We start from the raw sequence: 20,318 nt of genomic DNA on the forward strand, positions 1-20,318 counted from the left end.
TGCTTCCGACAAGACAACTTTCAGGTCACTCGTTGCCCGTATGGATGAGTAAGAGCCACGTGATTTCTCTTATCCACGAAACATGTGCGGGTAATAGGAGGACACGTGGTTGAAACGTACTATGAGAGCAAAGGAGTATTTGCTGTTAGCAAGAGCCTATTAAGGTAAGGCCAGCCATAGCAACACGTGAATGAGTGGTGTGGCCAACTAACACTGTCTTCCGGTGCTGTAGTATTACACGCAGCACCATTTCAGGCGGGGAAGCCCAGACAAGGCTCAAATGCAATGTGCCACTGATGGTTGTCCTTGATCGGGAATGCAACTCCAGGTGTCTGGGATCATAGCACAAACCATTGCGCCACCGCTCCTGCGCCAATAAACGCACACGTTCATTACATTTTTAATTCTTTATTCGAGTAAAAAATATATTGTAAAGTTTACAGTTATCCCGTCACTAAAAGCAACATTTGCACTTTTAAAAGCATAGAAATCAGTGTAAAATATTTTTTTTTAGTGCACCCAAATTTCAAGCATTTTTCACGGCAGTATCTATTTCAGTTTTAACAAAAGCAGAAAGTTTGAGATCAATGAAAACGAATTAATCAAATGAAAACGAGCTTGGAGCAGTAGTCTCGCTTTACAATGCAAACCGTGAATCCAACACCGCGCTACCATACTCTCCACATGATAAGACGCAATTCGTTTCAATAATTGTACAGGTTGGTGAGTGCATCATAATCCAGCATGTGGCGGCCTGAAACCTGCCACCTGGACATGCAGAGTCACAATTGCGCCCAGCTTCAAGCCTACGTGTATACGTGCCACTCTGTCTATGTGGCACTTGGCTTCCGTGCCACTCAATCTGCGTGCCATTCTGTCTACGTGGCACTTGGCTTCCGTGCCACAATGTCTACGCGCCACTCTGTCTATGTGGCACTTGGCTTCCGTGCCACAACGTCTACGTGCCACTCGTCTATGTGGCACTTGGCTTCTGTGCCACCACGTCTACGTGCCACTCTGTCTATGTGGCACTTGGCTTCCGTGCCACTCAATCTGCGTGCCATTCTGTCTACCCGCCACTCTAAGTGCCACAACGTCTACGTGCCACTCGCTCAGTGCTGCAAACGGATTTTAGAAAGTGCCTAGAGAGAAAACATTTTACTGGTACTGTATACATACATGAATAATATATTTTTAAAATATGTATTTTTTTACTATAAACAATATATTTAAAAATATATATTATTTACATGTGAAGGCACTGAACTGAGTTAAGCTTAAACTCTTACTATCACAGTCCATAGAGGTTTTTCCGTTAGATCACGTGAATGTGTCGTTAAACCCGCCACCACCCGACAGGTTCATCACGGTTTACTCTCCAACACACCAGTGCGCTGTACTCGTAACGAATTGCCATGTTCTGTTTACGTCACAAACCTTTTTCATTGGCTGCCAGGTGGCGGCAGATTTAACGACACATTAATATTGACGCGATCTAACCCAAAAAAACCTTTCGTGGATATTGGTCGCCAAAGCCTACGTCTTAAACTGACAATCACAGTGTTGAGACCGGCACCGTTGTGCACCACTTGTAATGCAATACAATGGCTGTGCAGAGTTTCATATCAGGTACTGCAGCCCTCGCAAGCTGTATGATGTCACTGCCGTAGTAATCACCCACGTAAAAATGTTGTTTTACTTAAAACGACCCAACAGTCTTGGGTATCTTACCTTCCTGCGCCTATTTTAATCTTGGGAATACGGTAGCATGGTGATTTAATGAAAATGCGACCCAATAATAAACAGCTATTATAATAATCATCATCAAAACAATCATAATCATGAGTATATTTGGTAGTCATGTCATTGTCATCGTTCAAGGCATATCTCTAGAATGTGCCGTTTAACAGCTGGGTTATAATCTGCCAGTAGGGGGGGGGCACGATGTTGCTGTGCGTGTACATTTTCGAAAATTGATTTTAAAAAATCTACACCAGCACGCATGACCTACGCGTTTTTTTGGTCGTGAGGTCACGGGATCTTCAATGTCTCCACTGTGAAGCACAGTGTACAGGGGACTCATCTACTTAGGAACAAGTTAGGTTCCAAAGGTCTGTCCGTAAGTCGATTTGTTCGTAAGTCCAACTTTACTCCTGTCGATTCCAAACATGTTGTAGGGAATGCACACTAAACACGGGGAATGAATTTAAACGTTGTATAATCTTCTGTAGATGTAGATGCCATCGCTTATTCACGTTCTGCAGATGTAAGATGCCACCGCCATCCATTTTGCGGCGGTTGAACGTACGACTCTCGGTCCGAACAGGCAATTGGACATACGGACCAGGTTTGTTGGTATCTCTGAAAGTTCGTAAGTTTAATGTTCGTAAGTAGAGGAATCCCTGTATGCCTTCGGATAATACACCCGCAGTATTAACCAGGGCGGCCGCCAAGGATCAAACCGCAAAACGCTCTGCAACAAGCGGCGAATGTGCCACTGCTTGGCAATGTCACCGCCGCATTGCCACGGGGGTATTGTTGTTTTGGTTTACACCTTCCTTCACAGAAATTTAAAAGTAAGCCTGAACAAGTTTTCTTCAAACGGAGCCAACGTTATCTATGGGACATTTTTTGCAGTATTAAAATTATGAAAAATAAGAAATGCGTTTCACCTTTCTTATTTTAGAAAGGGTTTTACCATTTCTTATTTTTCTTATGCGTGGCTAATGCAGACTTGATGACTTGCAAAAGGTGTCCATTTGGTGTTCAGACATCTCAACACCTCCTGTTGTGTTGCCAAAAAGGGTAAAACCTCTACGCATGTAAACCAGCGTTCGTTATCATCGCTAAAGAATGACAAGATTTAAAACGATATGCGGTCTGGTTCCTCTGTTAGCGAGTACGCAGTTCAAATCCTTACTGGGGGCTAACTCAGCCCATTAATAAACTGCGGGCTGATAAAATGAGTACCAAATATGTGGATAGTCAACAGCTGTCAATTTACCCCCCCCCCCCTCTCCGTCCGCCCCCCCTCCCCCCCTCCACTGCCCCATCATGGTCAACTTTCCACCTCTGGGTTAGGGTCTCTAATAGAACTGAACACGAGGAATTGCTCGTTTGGGGAGCTAAACGCTTTAACATGGCTTTTACTTGAATTACCAATGGGACATTGAGTTGTGCTATATCTCTCTCTCTAGTGTTAGGAGGTAAGCAGACCAGCTGATTATTACACCAGTGGGTAGCTAGCAGTAACAGCGATGCCACACAGGTTGTTGTCATCACGAGCCATGCGCACGTATCCCTTCTCTCCCCATTGGACTCCCCAGCTGCACACACACACACACGGATAGACAAAAACGCAATCACATACAGACGGAGGAGACAAGCACCGTCAGTAGCTATTTTCCCCGCACCTCCGGTTAGCACAGCTGGCGACGTACGGTACGAAAGAAATTCAACATACATTCATTACAGTCGGTAGGTCACATAGTGGCGGTGGTGAGGTCAGCACCACACCCAGCCACCTTTGTCCCCTTAATGCCGATGCTTACACTCTGTGTGCGTGTACAGTATATGTACATCCCTTTTGCCAATCCACTGCATAATCTGTATTTAGACTGGATGAACCCGATGAGTTATGAAGCACTTTTTCACAGATGTCCAGTAGTTTCACAGATGTCCTCACTGGCAAGGACAGAGCCTATTTTTCACCCGGGGCAACCAGAAAGCGCAGACTTGGTATTTCTTGACTTAACGCTATAACTAACTAACAATTACATATACATTTTAAGCATCCACAACTTTTAAAATAACACACATGCAATTAATAATGATAATTCCAATAACATTGTTTAAAACTTAAAGCCCTATCAACGATTCTCATACTGTCTGGGAGACTATTCCAATGCTGGGTTCGATATTGGAATAGAAGGCCACAATTTAATGGTGCGGTACAAAAGGTGAAGTTTTACCTTGAGATGATAAACATTTGGGTGAAACTAAACCGTGACGTATAAAGAGTATGAAGGGGTTCCGGTTTAGAGGCGTGCGGTCTTTGGTGTAGAGCTAACCGTGCCTCAAGGCAGAGAAGCCTCTCAGAGGCCAATGGTACCCCCAAATGATGAGGGCGGCACAGTGGCGAGATGTTGACTACCTCGCCTGGTATACAGGAGGTCGTGGGTTCAATCCCTACCCTGACACCTGTAAATTTGGAGTTTGCATGTTCTCCCCGTGGCCACGTAGATTTTTCTTAAGGTCTTCCAGATTTTCCCTCCACATTCGAAACATGCGTTCCCAGTATTTGGCTCATGTAAATTTCCATATGATAAGCCCACTGTGTTTAGCTATAAATTGCGGCCAAATCGCTTCTGAAAAAGAGCTATATAGCTCAGTGGGCCTTACCTGGTAAAATTAAAAAAAATGCTTATAGTTTATAGATTAGCACCATTGGCTACGTACGGTGCGAAAGAAGTTCAACATACATACACACAACTGGGCAGTGGAACCCTGGGTAATCAGTGGAATCCTGGGTAATCTGTTGATTACAAAAAAACCTCTCCATTGACCAAATTCGGCACCCACTGCAGAGCAGTGTCACCATCCGAGGCGACGCATAGGGAGGCCTTTCCTCCAGCAGTGGGTTTGACAAAGGGCCGTAATTTTATTTCGATTTAAAGCTTTCGTGACTGCAATGATTCATCTTCTTTGGTTCTTTCGGTAAAGTCACGTAGAATGATAATAAAATAATAAATTGATAAAATAAAATAACACAATAATATTCTCACGACGTTTCGGCCACAACACAAGCGGCCTTCATCAGGTGAAGGGGCGAGACTGTCTGGTAGGACAGCGCTGGAGTGTAATGAGCACTCACCGGAGATGTAGTACACTCCAGCGCTGTCCTACCAGACAGTCTCGCCCCTTCACCTGATGAAGGCCGCTTGTGTTGTGGCCGAAACGTCGTGAGAATATTAAGGCCGTAATTTTAGTTTTAATGTTGTATATACGTTTGCGACGATTTAGTGGCTGCTCTTGCCCGATTGGAATAATCGTCCCGCAGCAACGCACCTGTTCTTGACGAGCCAGAATTTGTCTCCCTTCTCATCCACACCGTAGCCCACGACCAACACGGCGTGGTTAATTATGTGGCTGCACAATTTGTCCTTGTAGATGCCTAGAGGTCAGAGAAAACACCACAGCAATAATAGCAGCCGTCACCTCCAGTTTATTTGCATGTACAGCGTTTCCAGTATAATTTTATGGTAAAAAAATGTTTCCCTCCCCATCCAAATGTGTACAGCCCTTTTGTCAACCAACTGCCGGATGAAGGCCTCTCCCATTCCGTGTCGGTCATGGAGGCAGTTTGGCCATACGTCAAACTGGTCAGAGCTTGTAGGTAAAGGGGAAAATCCTGCACTCGTTGAGATATATCTTGCCATTGGCATTAGCGGTGTTCCGAAATAGAATTCAGTGCATTAACCACTGCACTGCCGCTCCATCCCCGCGCAAGAAGAAGCAGGAAAATCGTGAATACGCAGTTAAAAAGAGGTATGCGAGGAGACCAATGTGGATAAGCCCAAAATGTGACAAAATTAAAGAAGAGATCGACTTCCTTCTCAAGGACAGACCCCCATCACGTTCAATTAAAGGCCATCTCTTCCGCCTGGTATTTTCCATAGTGGCCAATTCCTTATCTTTTAAACTGTCCCTTCCTCCCCCAAAATATAAAAGCGTCTCTTCTATCAGATTTTCTTTCCTCATTTAGCATGCAAAGCTTTCAGAGAAGGGGTGGGGGGCAGATCTAGAAACTTGACTTGACGGCATGGTTTGGCACGGTTTGGGCACGGGTCAGGTCCGAGCGGGAACTTTGGCCCACTTGCGCATAAATGAGCACTCACCGGAGATGTAGTACAGGAAGGAGTTGAGACTGGCGTCGATGGCGACCGACACCGGGCCAACGGAGGCCACGGCGTTCTTGAGGGCCTCCTCGTCCCCTTCGGGAATTTCCACGTAGCCGGTGACCTCCGCGGCCTTGTTCTTGGGGTTGTATTTGCACGTTTCGACCTGTGCGACGCATACAACGCGTATTACAAACACCGTCAGCGTTGCCATTGTAAGCCTTGAGGTGTTTCTGATAGGGGCTCTAGACAGTAGGCTGACTGACCGATCTCTAGAGCAGCGTTCTTCATTGCAAGGCCCACAGGCCACTTGCAGCCCCTGATGGCCTTTAAAGTGCGCCCCCTGGCGTTCGGCCCCCGGCAATACACAACATGTGAAAACACCCTCCCCATCATCGTGCTGCTGTCAAACCCAATGTGTGGCGGCCCTCACACTGACATCTTATTGGCAAAAGTGCCACCCCACCCCCTCTGAAAGTTCGTGAAGAACACTGCTCTAAATGAGTGACAAACTGGTCTTTCATGGTGTCTCTAGACCGGTGGTTCTTAACCTGGGGTGCACACACCCCCGAGGGGTTCCAGATGCCATTTCTGAGAACCAAAGGGGTGCAGGCTGCAGTGAAAGTGAAGAACCACTGCTCTAGACCATAGACTTCACGACCTCCAGGCACAGGCTCACTAAACTCCCTCACCTGTCCCTTGTACGGGTACGACTCCTCCGAGTCGATGCCCCCGTTCTTCTTGATGTAGTTGAACGCGTTGATCATGAGTCCTCCATTGCAGCCGTGATTGCCCTCGGTCGAGGAGCAGTCCACCAGGTTCTGCTCGCTCAGCGACACGAGCACTCCAGTCTTGCGCTTGTGCTGCCCCTCGAGGGAGCCCGTGGTGCTGAACGACCAGCAAGAGCCGCAGTCGCCCTGCGGATAGACAGGTTAACCCTTTGCGTTCAAATAGATGATGTACATGTACGTACGTCATCAGTTTTTCTTCCGTTTACGTTCACGTACGCGCACGCATAAATGAGCACTTACTTTCCACTTACGTCATCGGAATGGAAACGAAAGAAAGAATAAAATCACTTTACTGGTACCGAGGCTTCCACAAGGTCATGCGGGAGAGCGTTTGGCAGTTTGGCGCCAGCTATCGTAGAGTGTCGTGTCGCTACGGTTCTCTGCGGCGAGTACAGAATCTTTAAAGACAACGGATCTGTGCCTCTCCGAGTAAAATTAACGCTCAGCCGCTTGCGCGTTTCGAGATTAAGCGGTGAACGGGAACCACCCTGCAACTGGAACACGTACACCAGGCCCTCAAGATGAAAGGGTACTCGGACCGCATTATTCGCAAAGCTGTTTCTCCAACCATGGAGAAACAATCCCCTGAGAAGCCAATCAAATCCATCACTTTACCATACATAGCAGGTGTTACCAAAAATAGTTTCCAAATCTTAAACACAAGATCCAGGTCCGATTCAATACAGTACACAAAATCCGTGATCTAATCCCATCTGTGAAGGATGTCATTCCTGACATGCAATATCCTGGAGTCTACAAACTGAGTTTCCCTGCGGTAGCAATTACATTGGGGAAACGAAACGACATGCCTCGGACCGTGTTCTCGAACACAAGGCTGATCTGAAACACGGAAGGACTAATACCTCCGCCGTGGCTGACCATTGTTATAACGCTGTGGGCTTGCATGATATTGTTTTTTTCCGAGACCAAGGTACCCTGCAAACCTTCGGGCAACTATCAAAGGTTTGTTCATGAAGCCATCCAGATATATAAAGACGTAACTTCAACCGAGAAGATGGATACAAATTGAGCAATCATCGGAAGGATTTTATTAACCAGGTAAAGCCTTAACTGGTTGTGGTTGTTTCCATCATACTCGCCGAGTACTAGTCTATTTTTCCGAGTTACTTTCCCCCCGTGTCCCACACTCAGCTTCCCACTTCTAGCCCCGCCTACTTCCCCCCCCCAGCCTCACTTCTTCTCCCCCTACGGCCCACGCAGCTCCCCTTCCCCTGCTCTACACCCCCACCTCCCCTCTCTCTCTCTCCCCCCTTGCTCCTCCCCCCTTTCTTACCTATATAACCTCTTGCCACTGCAGCTCTCTCGCCTACTTCAGCATTTTTTCTTGCTGTGGTTGTTCCACCTGATGAAGATTGCTTGTGTTGCGATCGAAACGTCGTGATTTGTTTGATTTTATTTCTACCCACGTGACTTTACCGAAAGAACCAAAGAGTACGGAACCACATGTCTGTTCGTAAAAACTCTTCAGGCATATCCTGTCCGCAAGCAGGGCGGAAAAATGGAAATGAAAAGACCATGACTCAGTGACGCGGGCTCAGGTACACACATGGCTGAGCCCATGTGCATCGTGTTCAAGGGTTACGAGAAAGCAACCTTGTGTCCTCTAGCATCACAATTTTACGTCAATCCGCGGATTAACAGTAATTAACTGCAGATGACAGAGTTCTGCAAAAATGCCTTCAGAGGTGTACAGATTTCTGGGAACAAATCAGTTTTTTATGACCTCCGCTAGCTGTAGGTAACGAGGGTAAGCAACTTGGACATTTTTAAATGGAACTTCGGAAGCGTTGTAGATGTAATCAAGATGGGGGATGGGGGAGAGAGGAGGAGGTTGTGATGGGTGGCACACGTGTGCAGTGAGGAGGAGGGCAGGTTACCAAGGCAGGCCTTCGGTGTGGCACCCACAGATTGGCGCTCAAGAGGATGCTGCATTGCCATGGGCCGTTGTAAGGAAGGCCCAGCACAATTTTTTTATGGGCCAACACTTGGAAGAGCTACGTGTCTCCATTCGACTCAGTCCGTTAAAAAAAAAAAACAGGCTCCACGGTCTGGTTGGTGCTAGCTTGGCCGAGCAAGGCTGCCATGGCACTTCTGGCATCATCTGCACACTTTCGACGAGTTAATTGTGCTGTGTGTGGCACCAACGGCATAGCTCGGCTTCTGCAGTGGAAAAAACCAAGCGGGCTGATCCTGTGCTGTGCTGCGTGGTTTTTTCTGCTGCACGGGCCCCCGATGCAGCTCGGTTGTGCCATGGGAAAAGAGGTGCTTGATCTTGACCTGGACCGGGCGGTACCTGGTTCTTGACGTCGGTGACGTAGCCCTGCTTCCTCCAGTCGACGGATTCGGGGGCCTCAAAGAAGGCGGGCGCCATGAACGTGGCGCCGCGGGGGGCCTTGCTGGTGCCGTTCCAGCCCCTGAAGCCCAGCATCACCTGCTGGAACTCCTCCCCGGTCTGAACGAGACACACGCGTTCACAGCGAACGGACAAAGGTTACCACGACGGTAGTTAAACCGGGTTATCGAGTCAAGTGAGCTTCATGGTTAAAACGTGACTACAGCTCTTTGTCAATCCACTGCTGGGTGAAGGCCTCCCCATGCCGTGTGGGTCCTGATGATTGTTTGACCATACTTCACCATGCTGGTCAGCACGGGTTGGTGAATGGGTGGGGTTCAGAGGTACAGGACCGGTTTAGACATCAGACGTTAGCCGTAGCTGGTAATCGAACGACGCAGGTCAGCAGGTTCATAATGCAATGCACTAACCACATCAGCATCCTTCTTCGTACCATCTCAGCATCAACCTAGTCCCATGATTCCCTGCTCACGTGAGCATTGGGCGTGGCTCATCTTTGTTGTTGGTGCGAGATACTTTTGGGAATTCCGCATTCCTGTGGCGGGAGCCTGTCTCTCCGTAGGGGGAATCAGTGTCAACTTCAGCCAAAGTGCTCTGCATTTTGTCGATCCCAGAGGGATGAGGGACCTGAGTCGACATCCAGATGAAAGAGCAGTCTGCAGAGGGCTCACCATGTCCCCGAAACGGTTCATGCCCATGCGCCAGGTGTGCTTGCCCATGGAGTGCTCCAGGTTGTGCACCGCGATCTTCTTGAGGTTCTGCTCCCAAATCATCCTCCTCCAGCCCTCCTCATTCTGCAGCAACAGCAGGCAGAGCGACACGTCAAGGGATGCGACGCATAAGCAACCAGCACAGTGTTAAGGTATTATGTGGCTTCACAGTTTGGGATTAGAGAACGAATAAATATTCGAGACATCACACCGACCGTGGAGAAGAGTTAGTTGGTTTGGGCACCTCCGATTAGCACGGTAGGCTACGTGCAGCGCAATTATGAAACCGCTGACCTGGAATTGTATGCAATGGAGAGAATGAACACCATAGAGATTGATGCCGTGGTGGCAAGATGTTAACTACCTCACCTGCTATGCAGGAGGTCGTGGGTTCAATCCCAACCCTGACGCCTGTATATTTGGAGTTTGCATGTCTCTGTCTTCCCGTGGTCTCGTGGATTATTCTACAGGTTCTCCGGTTTTTCCCTCCACATTTAGAATCAATGTGCATTCAGACCATTTGGCTATCAATTTCTGAATAACAGCTATACAGCTCAGTGGGCCTTACCTGGTAAAATAAAAAAAATGTTGTTTAGTTTATCTCCGTAGGCATCTCTGAACAAGGAGCCGCTCTACAACGCTCTACAACGTGGACGTCTCTGAACAGGGAGCCGCTATACAACGCTCTACAACGTGGATGTCTCTGAACAAGGAGCCACACTACAACGCTCTACATTGTGGACATCTCTGAACAAGGAGCCACTCTACAACGTGGACGTCTCTGAACAGGGAGCCGCTCTACAATGCTCTACAACGTGGACATCTCTGAACAAGGAGCCGCTCTACAACGCTCTACAACGTGGACGTCTCTGAACAAGGAGCCGCACTACAACGCTCTACAACGTGGACGTCTCTGAACAAGGAGCCGCTCTACAACGCTCTACAACGTGGACGTCTCTGAACAAGGAGCCGCACTACAACGCTCTACAACGTGGACGTCTCTGAACAAGGAGCCGCTCTACAACGCTCTACATTGTGGACATCTCTGAACAAGGAGCCGCTCTACAACGCTCTACAACGTGGACGTCTCTGAACAAGGAGCCGCACTACAACGCTCTACATTGTGGACATCTCTGAACAAGGAGCCGCTCTACAACGCTCTACATTGTGGACATCTCTGAACAAGGAGCCGCTCTACAACGCTCTACAACGTGGACGTCTCTGAACAGGGAGCCGCACTACAACGCTCTACAACGTGGACGTCTCTGAACAGGGAGCCGCACTACAACGCTCTACAACGTGGACGTCTCTGAACAAGGAGCCGCTCTACAACGCTCTACATTGTGGACATCTCTGAACAAGGAGCCGCTCTACAACGCTCTACAACGTGGACGTCTCTGAACAAGGAGCCGCTCTACAACGCTCTACATTGTGGACATCTCTAAACAAGGAGCCGCTCTACAACGCTCTACAACGTGGACATCTCTGAACAAACAGTCGCTCTACAACGCTCTTGCGGTGCGAGCGCATGGCCGCGCCACGCGGGCGGCGCCGTGCGTTGTGGTCACGACCGACCTCGCCGTAGGTCTTGCCGTGGAACTCCTTCCAGGACTCCCACTCGGGCGACAGCTCCGGGTCGTGGAAAGGAGAGGCTACGGCCGCAGAGACCAACGCCACGACCCCCAGCAGAGCGACGAGCAGCAGCTTCATCTTCATCTTCTTCCCGTCTCAGAGTCAGAACAGGCTGCAAGGCAGGAGACGGCAACAGAGAGAGGTGAAGGACGTCAATGGCAGCGTTCTCGTGGGTCGTGGTGTGGCTGCGTGGCTCTCTATTTAGACCACTCTACTCGAAGTTGGGATCGTGATGTCGCTCTGTCGATGAGGCTAAGACTGGATAGGGCTGTGTCAGTGTTGACACATGGGATGTGGAAAATGGGTCTATCATAAAGGCTACTGAGTGACGCTTTAATGCGTCTGAGCAGCATTGCCTGCGTGATACCTTATTGCCCAATGAAAGTAGCAACGGAGATGTCAGAGAGAGGATGTGGAACAAGAGGCAATCAGTGCTTTTATAAAAAAAAGAGATGACTACAATGGCTCGGACATCTGTTAAGGATGGATATCACAGAAGTTTTGACGAAAACTGATGGAATGGAATCTGACACGCGGAGGATGTAAAAGGGGAAGGCCTAGCAGCAGATAGGCAGAGAGCAGACATAGACTCGGCACAATGGGACCTAACAATGGCAACAGCAATGGAGTAAAGATCAGGAAGATATTGGAAAAGGTGGGGCGAACTCGTGTTGATAACACATGTGGAAGCGCATCATGCTACCTTGTGAAGTCATTTAAGATTTTAAGTTTCGACTTTTAACGCGAGACAGGTGGCTCAGTGGTTTAATAATGTCCAGGATAGATCACTGAGCCATACGCACTGAGATTCTGGGTTCACATCCAGATAGTGATTTTAAAAAATGATAAAACCAGGCTTAAGTGTAGGGAATGTTGATGGCTCAACCTGATGACCTGTGCCAACGTGAAAATCCCTCACATGAATTTGGTTTCTCAATTGCCACGCAAAAAAAACAAAAATAAGGTGTACATAAATAAACACTTATGCATCAGCAAATAAACATACATGCACGCACACACTAGACACCAAAACACTGTTGCATTTTAATATATATATCATCAGCTATAACCAACTCATCCGGAATGTACCGGATCTCAGAAGCTTGAGGCTTCCCAGTAAACATGCAATGTTGGGCCAACGTTGCCACGTGGTTGGAACCATTAGACCAACGTTGGGCCAACATTTCATGTTTACTGGGCTGTGCCTGGATAATGTTTGGATGGGTGACCAGCATGCATAAACCAGGTGTTATAGGCTGCTGTGGGGTTACATTGTGGACAGCAGAGGGGACTACAGCAAAAATACATTATCGTACAGTAAAACCTTGGATTGCGAGTAACTTGGTCTGCGAGTGTTTTGCAAGACGAGCGAGGTCTTGCAATACGAGTAGTACGTATACGCTTTGTCTGCCGAGCGTCACGTGATCACATCTGAGCCGATGGTTCTTCTCTCTCTCGCTGCGCGATTGTGGGTAATCGTCTCCCATGCTCGGTCTCAGTCGGCGTGCCTCACTCGTATAGTCAACATCCGTGCGAGCGTATACTGTTTACTAAAGTATAGTGACCACGTGTATACTGTTTACTACAGTATAGTGTTGTGACCACGTGTGTGTGCGTAAAGCATTTTTTTTAATTTTGTGTCCAAGTGTAGTGACTGTTCTTTAGTAACTGTACTGCAACAATGGCCCGACAATGCAATGTCACATTTCTGCCAAGTGTCATTGGATAGGTTCCTTGTTAAAGTCGCACAAAAAGAAAAATATTCCAGTGAGACAACAGATAGCAGCGATTCCGTTAGTGACAGTGAAAGTCGTCCTACACAATAACCCTCCTCTCTTCTCTCTCTCGTCTCCCTCACACCAGCCACGATTAAACTTAATTAATAAATGCGATTCCTTTAAACTAAATTTAAATAATAAAAATATAAAAAGGTATTTTGTATTAATCATTTTACACGAATATTTTTGGGTTGTGGAACGAATCACCTGAGTTTCCATGATTTCTAATGGGTAAATTCGCTTTGATATACGAGTGCTTTGGATTACAAACACGTTTCCGGAACGAATCATGCTCGCAATCCAAGGTTTTACTGTATTGTCTTTTATGTCCCCCCCCCCCCCCCGTCGATGCTCCCTGCCTTCACCAACCCTCTGACACATTGCAACCTCATCTTCCGGGTCACAGTATATCCTACGGCTCTTTCCTGTAACGTTCTAACCAAACTTTTCAATCGCTTTCACTTCCTGCCGTGCCGTTTTCTGGCATCCTCTTTATGCAACTACAGCACATTACATATATTCTTAGAGGCCAGGCTTTACTTTTTTGTTGTTTTGTTAAAAGTTCAGATGTCTGACCGCACTTTTCTCACTTTCATGTTCTTACCGGCAAGGAAAATGTCCCAGGACAACAAATATAAGTGAACCAAATTTGTTGATTTGCTTATGGCAGATTTTTTTTTATTTATTGTGATTCCACCTCCATAATGTGCCTCCTAGTGCATTGTACAAATTATTTACCTCCAGCGCTTTCCTCCAGAGAGTCTCATCCCTTCACCTGATGAAGGCCGCTTGTGTTGTGGCCGAAACGTCGTGATTTTTTGTTATTTTTATTTTCACCTACGCGACTTTACCCAATAGAACCAAAGAGTTATTTACAAAGAACCTATCTCACGACACGCCACCAACTCTCTTTCTGTTCCCGACCCATGCGTTTCCTCTTTGCGCAATTGGTGTTCCTCAACAAATCACTCTTCATTTCTACGTGCCAATATCCCTCCTCGAGAACGTAGGCATCAGTGCACATTACAGCGGAAGGGGAACGTTACAGGAGGCACAGAGCAAACGGAATGACAAAAGAAGCCCATCACGGCGTCAGCGACCATAAGTGGCCGTCCTATAGAATGACCTGTCCCAACCATGGGAACGTGGAATTTCCTTCACTAGGTTATGGTAGTCAGTCTCATTCCATCACGCCTAACCTCGCCTCTCACCCCATGCACAGTCACATAATCACTTTAAGATGTTTTCTTGTTCATGTTTTTTGTTTGTTGCGGTTGCACCCGATTCAAGAGCCGAATGGCTCACAGGGCTGTACCAAAATAAACTGAAACTGAAAATGCTTCCTTGCGCACTTTTCATATTGTTGCTCTCTGTTGGCGTCCATGTGTCTGGTCCGCATGGCATCGTGGGTGATAATGTGCAACTATTGTAAATGTTAACTCTTCAGACACATTGCTAAGTTGATGGTCATGATCGCATTCAGCTTTTTTTCTCTCAAAATTACCCCGGTTGTTTCATTCATTAAATCGCAATCCACCTTCAACAAGTGCCCTGGGTTTAAGTCTGACTGCACTTTTCCCGCAGACCAAACCCACATACGTTTTGTCAGTCAGCACTCGGTCTACAAACACACCACTTTGAAATAAAGTTTAACACAATACCTGTACAAATCTTGACTTAAAGCTTTCGTGACTGCAGGAATTAATATTCTTCTCGTAGATAGGTGACAATCGCATAAAGTTCAACACAGCAATACCTGTACGACACCTCGGTACAAATCGAATTCCTGCCCACACGAACACAGATGCCGATTCCCTCCCCCAGGACCTGTTCATACTTTTTGGTTCTTTCGGTAAAGTCACGTAGGTAAGCTAGCCCGTTTTTTTAAATTGTATTTTCTACCTACGTGACTTCACCGAAAGAACCAAAGAGTATTGATCCCTGGAGTCACGAAAACTTCAAATCTAGATTCGTTCTATTGTTGCTGGAGAATTTACCAGTGCCAAGGTGGATTAACAGTTGACACGTTTGACCGTACCTGTTCTCCCTACAGGAAAACTGCCATCGTCTTTGACACCATCATCATCATCAGCAGCAACAACCAGAAGCGCTTCAAATCTAGATAGGACCTTATATTCTTGGTTCTTTCGGTAAAGTCACGTAGAAGGGAAACAGTAAAATAATAATAAAAAAAGAATATTTAATCCCTGCGGTCACGAAAGCTTTAAATTAAAAAAAATATAGATAGGACCTAAATTTTGATTTAAAGCTTTCGTGACTGCAGTAATTCATATTCTTAGTTCTTTCGGTAAAGTCACGTTGAAGGGAAACAACAAAATAATAATATAAATAGATTGTTTTATATATATATTTCATTATTTTGTTGTTTCCCTTCAACGTGACTTTACCGAAAGAACTAAGAATCTAGATAGGACCTGTTCAGTTTTTTTTTCACACGCCGTTGATTCCTGGGAAACCAAATCTATCGATTGTGCCACCACCACCATTCTACCACCAGCTTATCTGTGCGATTTGCAGCGTTGCTCTGTCGTCGTGAATCGAGAAGGGCATCGGAGGGAGGGAGGGACGGATGCAGTTGAATGCGGGGATTTCCAGGCTGTGTTTGTGGCTATGTACAACAATTATGGTATACGTCTCTCTACCCAGTAGTATTTGATGTTTTTGTAGTATTTGATGTTGTGAATGCGTGTATGCTGAATGTGTCTATGGTATTATGTATTATTGAGTGTGGCGTTTGATGACAAGTGATGTCTGGAGTGACAAAGCGCTGGAAATTATTATTAAATTAGAACGACTGCACTGTACTGCACGAGTTATCAGTCCCTCAACTCAAACGAGTGGTTGGTGGGTACTTCATATCTGTCAACAGCCGGTGACAAACGGTGGCGATTCCACATTCGCATGGCGCGACCCAGTATTTCCACAAGGACCAGCGCTGTTTTTTTGTCTTCTCACGAACAGGTGCCCGGTTTTTTTTATTTAAACAAAAAAATCAGCCCCCGGAGAGGTCGACAGACCGAGTTAACGCCAGAATGGGGACAAAATCTCCACAACCTTGGTACCCACACAGCTCCACCGCAGCCGGGAGTCGAACTCGGGAGACTCGGCTGGGCAGGTTCGGTCACCCGAGGCCCTCTTTAGCTGACCTGGCGCCGTCTCTCTCTCACTCTCACCCCTCCCTCCCCACTGCAACTTTACCTGCGGTGGCGGTGGTGGTGGCGACCAGCTGACAGCGAGGGAGGTAGCGCGGCTGAGCCGGGCCGAGCGAGCGGCTTCCTCCTTTATAGAGGCGGGGGACGCCGGCGAAGCTCCCCGCCTCCGACGCCTCATTGGTCGCCTACCCAGGCCGCCACTTGTCACCACCACCACACCACCACCACCACCCACACCCCACACACCGAGTGACTGAACGGGTGACCGAAAAACATCGCAAGATGTTGACGGCCACGAGGACGAAGAGACGAAGAAGATGCCCACCCACCCACCACCACCACCCCCACTGCCCGTCCTCTGCGTGGCTTTCAGCAGGCGGATTTATCCACAAACCTGCCTGCGTCGCCCAACGATGCGCATTGTAATTACACGATGTAACACTTTTTTTTGTTTGTTCCTGGCTACTAAGTGTTGTTTTTGTTAATTGCTCATGCCTAAAGAGTCTAGAAAATGGATATACCCCCCCCCCCCCACAAACTTTGCTTTTGTGACCAGGACTTTACGTGAACGAACAACACAAATGCACACCACGTGTTCTCATTGAAAATAGTTACATTTCAAAATATCACTGTCCTGGTCACAAAAGCAAAGTTTGTGGGGAATAATAGCCATTTTTTTAATTAACTTTTGAGGCATAAGCAATTAAGAAATAACACTTCCGACCCAGGAACAAAAAATAAAGAGTTTGTTACACATTGTTATTAATGGAGTGGACTATTAACTTTGCTTTTGTGTCCTGGTCACGAAAGCAAAGTTTGTGTGAAATAATAACCATTTTTTTTTACTTTCGAGGCATAAGCAAATAGGAAATAACACTTACTACCCAGGAACACACACAAAAAAATGTGAACGCGGAAATTAACGAGGTGTACGAACCCGCCTTTCTCAATTCTCGAGGAGAGTTTCATGCAGTGCAGGCGCTTTGATGGCGTTGGCTGTGGCCGCTTACCCTGATGTCAAGCAAGAAGTCCCCGACTCGTTGATTATGGAGAGAATGCTGGCTTTGGGAAGGGACATGAGGGTTGTTCTACCTGCTTGCGGTCACGAACCGCAGACGTCCCGATGGGCCGCTAGATGCCTGAACGCGCACGAGAAACCCACAACGTTGGGCGCAGGTGGCTTGTTGCATGGACCGGGGATCCCAGCCGCGATGGTGAGCCAATAGGTTTGGTCGCCAACTAAAGTCGTCCACATTCCGGAGGGAATGCCCCCTTCGGAGGAATGAGACCTCGCGGCGTCTGTTCCTCGCTGGAATCGACGGCGGGGTCCTACGACTGGCCAGCCCGCCAGCCTGCCCGTCACCTGCTTCAAGTGTTGGGCCATTCCGCACGGGATTGCCGGTGTCGTCCTCCGACTCCGCTGGCTGCATCGACTCCTTCTCCGACGGGGCCAACATCCTCCCGTACAGGCGAGTCGGTTACACATCGAACACCCGGCCAAACTCGTCACCTGATGCTTTTCACATGACGGCGCGACGTTGTTCGTTTCACGATTCGGGAACTGTTACAAAAGGTTGGCCTGTTTCGATAACGCAATGGGAAAAAAGCTGGCACGTCGCGTAGTCGCGGCGGCCACGGGATCCTCAACGGTACCTGGCTCCATTCAGGGCGTCGATGTTCGCGTCCTCGTCGATACCGGGGCTGCCGCTACTATAATTTCCGATGTGATTTTTCAACTTCTATCTATTCCCGCCTCGCGTGTTCGACCGGCTTTTGAGGCTTGCGTTGCGGCCAATGGGGGTAGCACAGACATGGGCAAAGTACGGCCCCCGGGCCGTATACGGCCCGTTGGGCTTTTTAATCCGGCCTGCCGAACGTGTCGAAATATTATTATTAAATTAAATTTTATCTTTCTCCTGTAATGCCTCCATTTCCCCATTAGATGGCGCACTTTGACCGGGAGTTACAACGTGTTTTTGTATTGTTCATGTTCCTGCAATTTGTTGAATTGCCTTGCAAATAAATGCTTTGCTACCTGTTAAAGGCCAAATCCTTTCATGTAATGATTTTTACATGTCATTTATATTAGTTCACACAAACACTCCATCCATCTGTTCCTGGCCCGGCCCCTCCGTCAAATTTTAGAACCCATTGTGGCCCACGAGTCAAAACATTTGCCCACCCCTGGGGTAGCATGTCAGCCAGGACTTGCGCTCTGCTCATGTGCTGGCTGACGAGCGTCCTGCAGCTTCCGCAGCTGATGGGACGATTCCTCGGCTACTTTCCGACGTTGTGCTGAACACACATCCGATTTTCCTACATCGTTTGACGGTGGCCGGTTGGATTTTCATGACGGCCTGTTGATGTGGAGGGAGGATATGTTGGATCGATAGTAGATGGTTGTTCCCGTTGCCCTCCGTGACAGCTTGCTTCGCGTGTTGCACAGCGAGATATTGTTACACCTTGGGCATTAAAAAAAAATTTTGCTGACGCTGCATTGTGATTACTTTTGGCCCGGCATGACAGGTGACGTTTCTAAATTTATTCGCTCCTGCGCCGATTGCGCTCGGCGGAAACCGCCGCGGCAGAAGGGTCATCCACCATTGTGATCCATCTCGGTCACGCGTATCAATGAGTTGGTAGCTCTTGATGTCCTAAACACATTTCCAATCACTCCCAGGGGTAACAAATACCTTTTGGTGGGTATGGAATACTTTTTCTCAGTGGCCGATGGCACAGGCCCTTGCCCGATCAGTCGGCGTCCTCCATCGCCGATGCGTTTTTGAATGGGTACGTGATGGACAAGGGTGCCCCAGAACAATTGCTTACGGACCAAGGTCGCAATTTCTCTTCTAAACTGCTCCGTGACGTCTGTGACGCTTTGGGCACTAGAAAAATCAGGACGTCGCCTTACCATCCTCAGACCGACGGGATGGTCGAGCGTTTGAACCGGACTCTACCCGCCATGCTTTGCCACACTGTCACTGACAAGCAGGCCGATTGTAATTTACACGTGACCAGCGTTCTCACGCTTCCACGGGCTTTTCTCCTTTTTCCCCCCTCATGTACGGAAAGGGAGAATGTGCCGCCTATTGACACCCAGTTAGACACGACCGGTGGAAGCATTAAACAGACTCTGCCCCACCATGTTCAGGACTCCTCGATTTGCCGTGGTCTGTCGGCGACCAGGCCCGGCTTCATTGCCCTCGGGTGCCTGTTGGAACCTCTCTCAAATTATACAGGCCGTGGCACGGGCCTGTTGAGGTGGTCGAGGTCAGGAGTCCACAATGCGTACGCATTCAGGTGGGTTGCCATCGCCGGTTCAATCACCCATCGCGTTTGAAACCGTTCATTCCTCCGCGTGTTGCTTCGCAATCCCCAAAAATTGGCCTGCTGGGGTCCGATGTGTCCAACGAGCCAAAGCGGTTGCAGATTGATCCCGAGGATTTCTGTTTTACCACCCACAGCAACCGAGGAATTGACTTCCGCTGCAGAGGATGAACCCAGTCGATCCAGGCCCGCTGCAGCGGGCTCTACCACCGTTCCGCCGAACGCCCTGCCGCCTTCTGCCAAGCCAACCCGCGCTGGGCCGGATACGGATGCTGGGGATGGTCCAGCATCGTGGACGCGTTCTAAGACGCTCCGATTGTTAACATTTCGCATGTGCCCCTGCCCTTGTGTTTGGGGTTTGCCTTACTTCCGTGTTCTTGCAGTCAAATGCGTTCTTCCTTATTGTGCATGCTCCTATGCTGGTTGCCACCAGGGTTATGTCGCTCCTCCCATTACTTATTCGTGCAACATACTAAAGTATTTTTATACATTTTGCATTGTGTATAGTCTGGAAGCTACCCACATGCCAAGTTAAGTTTGTTGCATGTCAGAAGTATGCTAAACATTGAGCAGGACTCACAAATTTCCCTTTTATATACAAGATAAAGAAAACGCCAGTCCCAAGTCGTCGGG

General features: G+C 48.0%; 1 protein-coding gene across 1 annotated transcript; it reads right to left on the reverse strand.

The window, feature by feature from the left end:
- Window positions 1–392: 392 nt before the first annotated feature.
- Window positions 393–16,516, reverse strand: LOC116950832 (procathepsin L-like). Its single transcript, XM_032968931.2, has 8 exons — window positions 16,402–16,516; window positions 11,348–11,516; window positions 9,734–9,856; window positions 9,003–9,161; window positions 6,590–6,814; window positions 5,898–6,063; window positions 5,068–5,173; window positions 393–3,326 (listed from the first exon to the last, which is right to left on the reverse strand). Exons 2-8 carry the CDS (start codon window positions 11,486–11,488, stop codon window positions 3,227–3,229), a joined length of 1,020 nt encoding a protein of 339 aa, XP_032824822.2. The 5' UTR covers window positions 11,489–11,516; window positions 16,402–16,516; the 3' UTR covers window positions 393–3,226.
- Window positions 16,517–20,318: the final 3,802 nt, after the last annotated feature.

The sequence above is a fragment of the Petromyzon marinus genome, chromosome 40 (assembly GCF_048934315.1).
Source record: "Petromyzon marinus isolate PM22_M1 ecotype Great Lakes invasive population chromosome 40, UKy_Petmar_22M1.pri1.0, whole genome shotgun sequence".
Lineage (NCBI taxonomy): Eukaryota > Metazoa > Chordata > Hyperoartia > Petromyzontiformes > Petromyzontidae > Petromyzon > Petromyzon marinus.

What these genes read in the sequence shown, in the direction of transcription:
- LOC116950832 (XM_032968931.2), bottom strand. Translation starts at nt 11,488, where the DNA reads ATGAAGATGAAGCTGCTGCTCGTCGCTCTGCTGGGGGTCGTGGCGTTG. An exon ending in ACGGCAAGACCTACGGCGAG is followed by an intron (nt 9,857 to 11,347) that starts GTCGGTCGTGAC and finishes CTGTTGCTGCAG; the next exon opens with AATGAGGAGGGCTGGAGGAG. An exon ending in CTTCCTGTACTACATCTCCG is followed by an intron (nt 5,174 to 5,897) that starts GTGAGTGCTCAT and finishes TCTGACCTCTAG; the next exon opens with GCATCTACAAGGACAAATTG.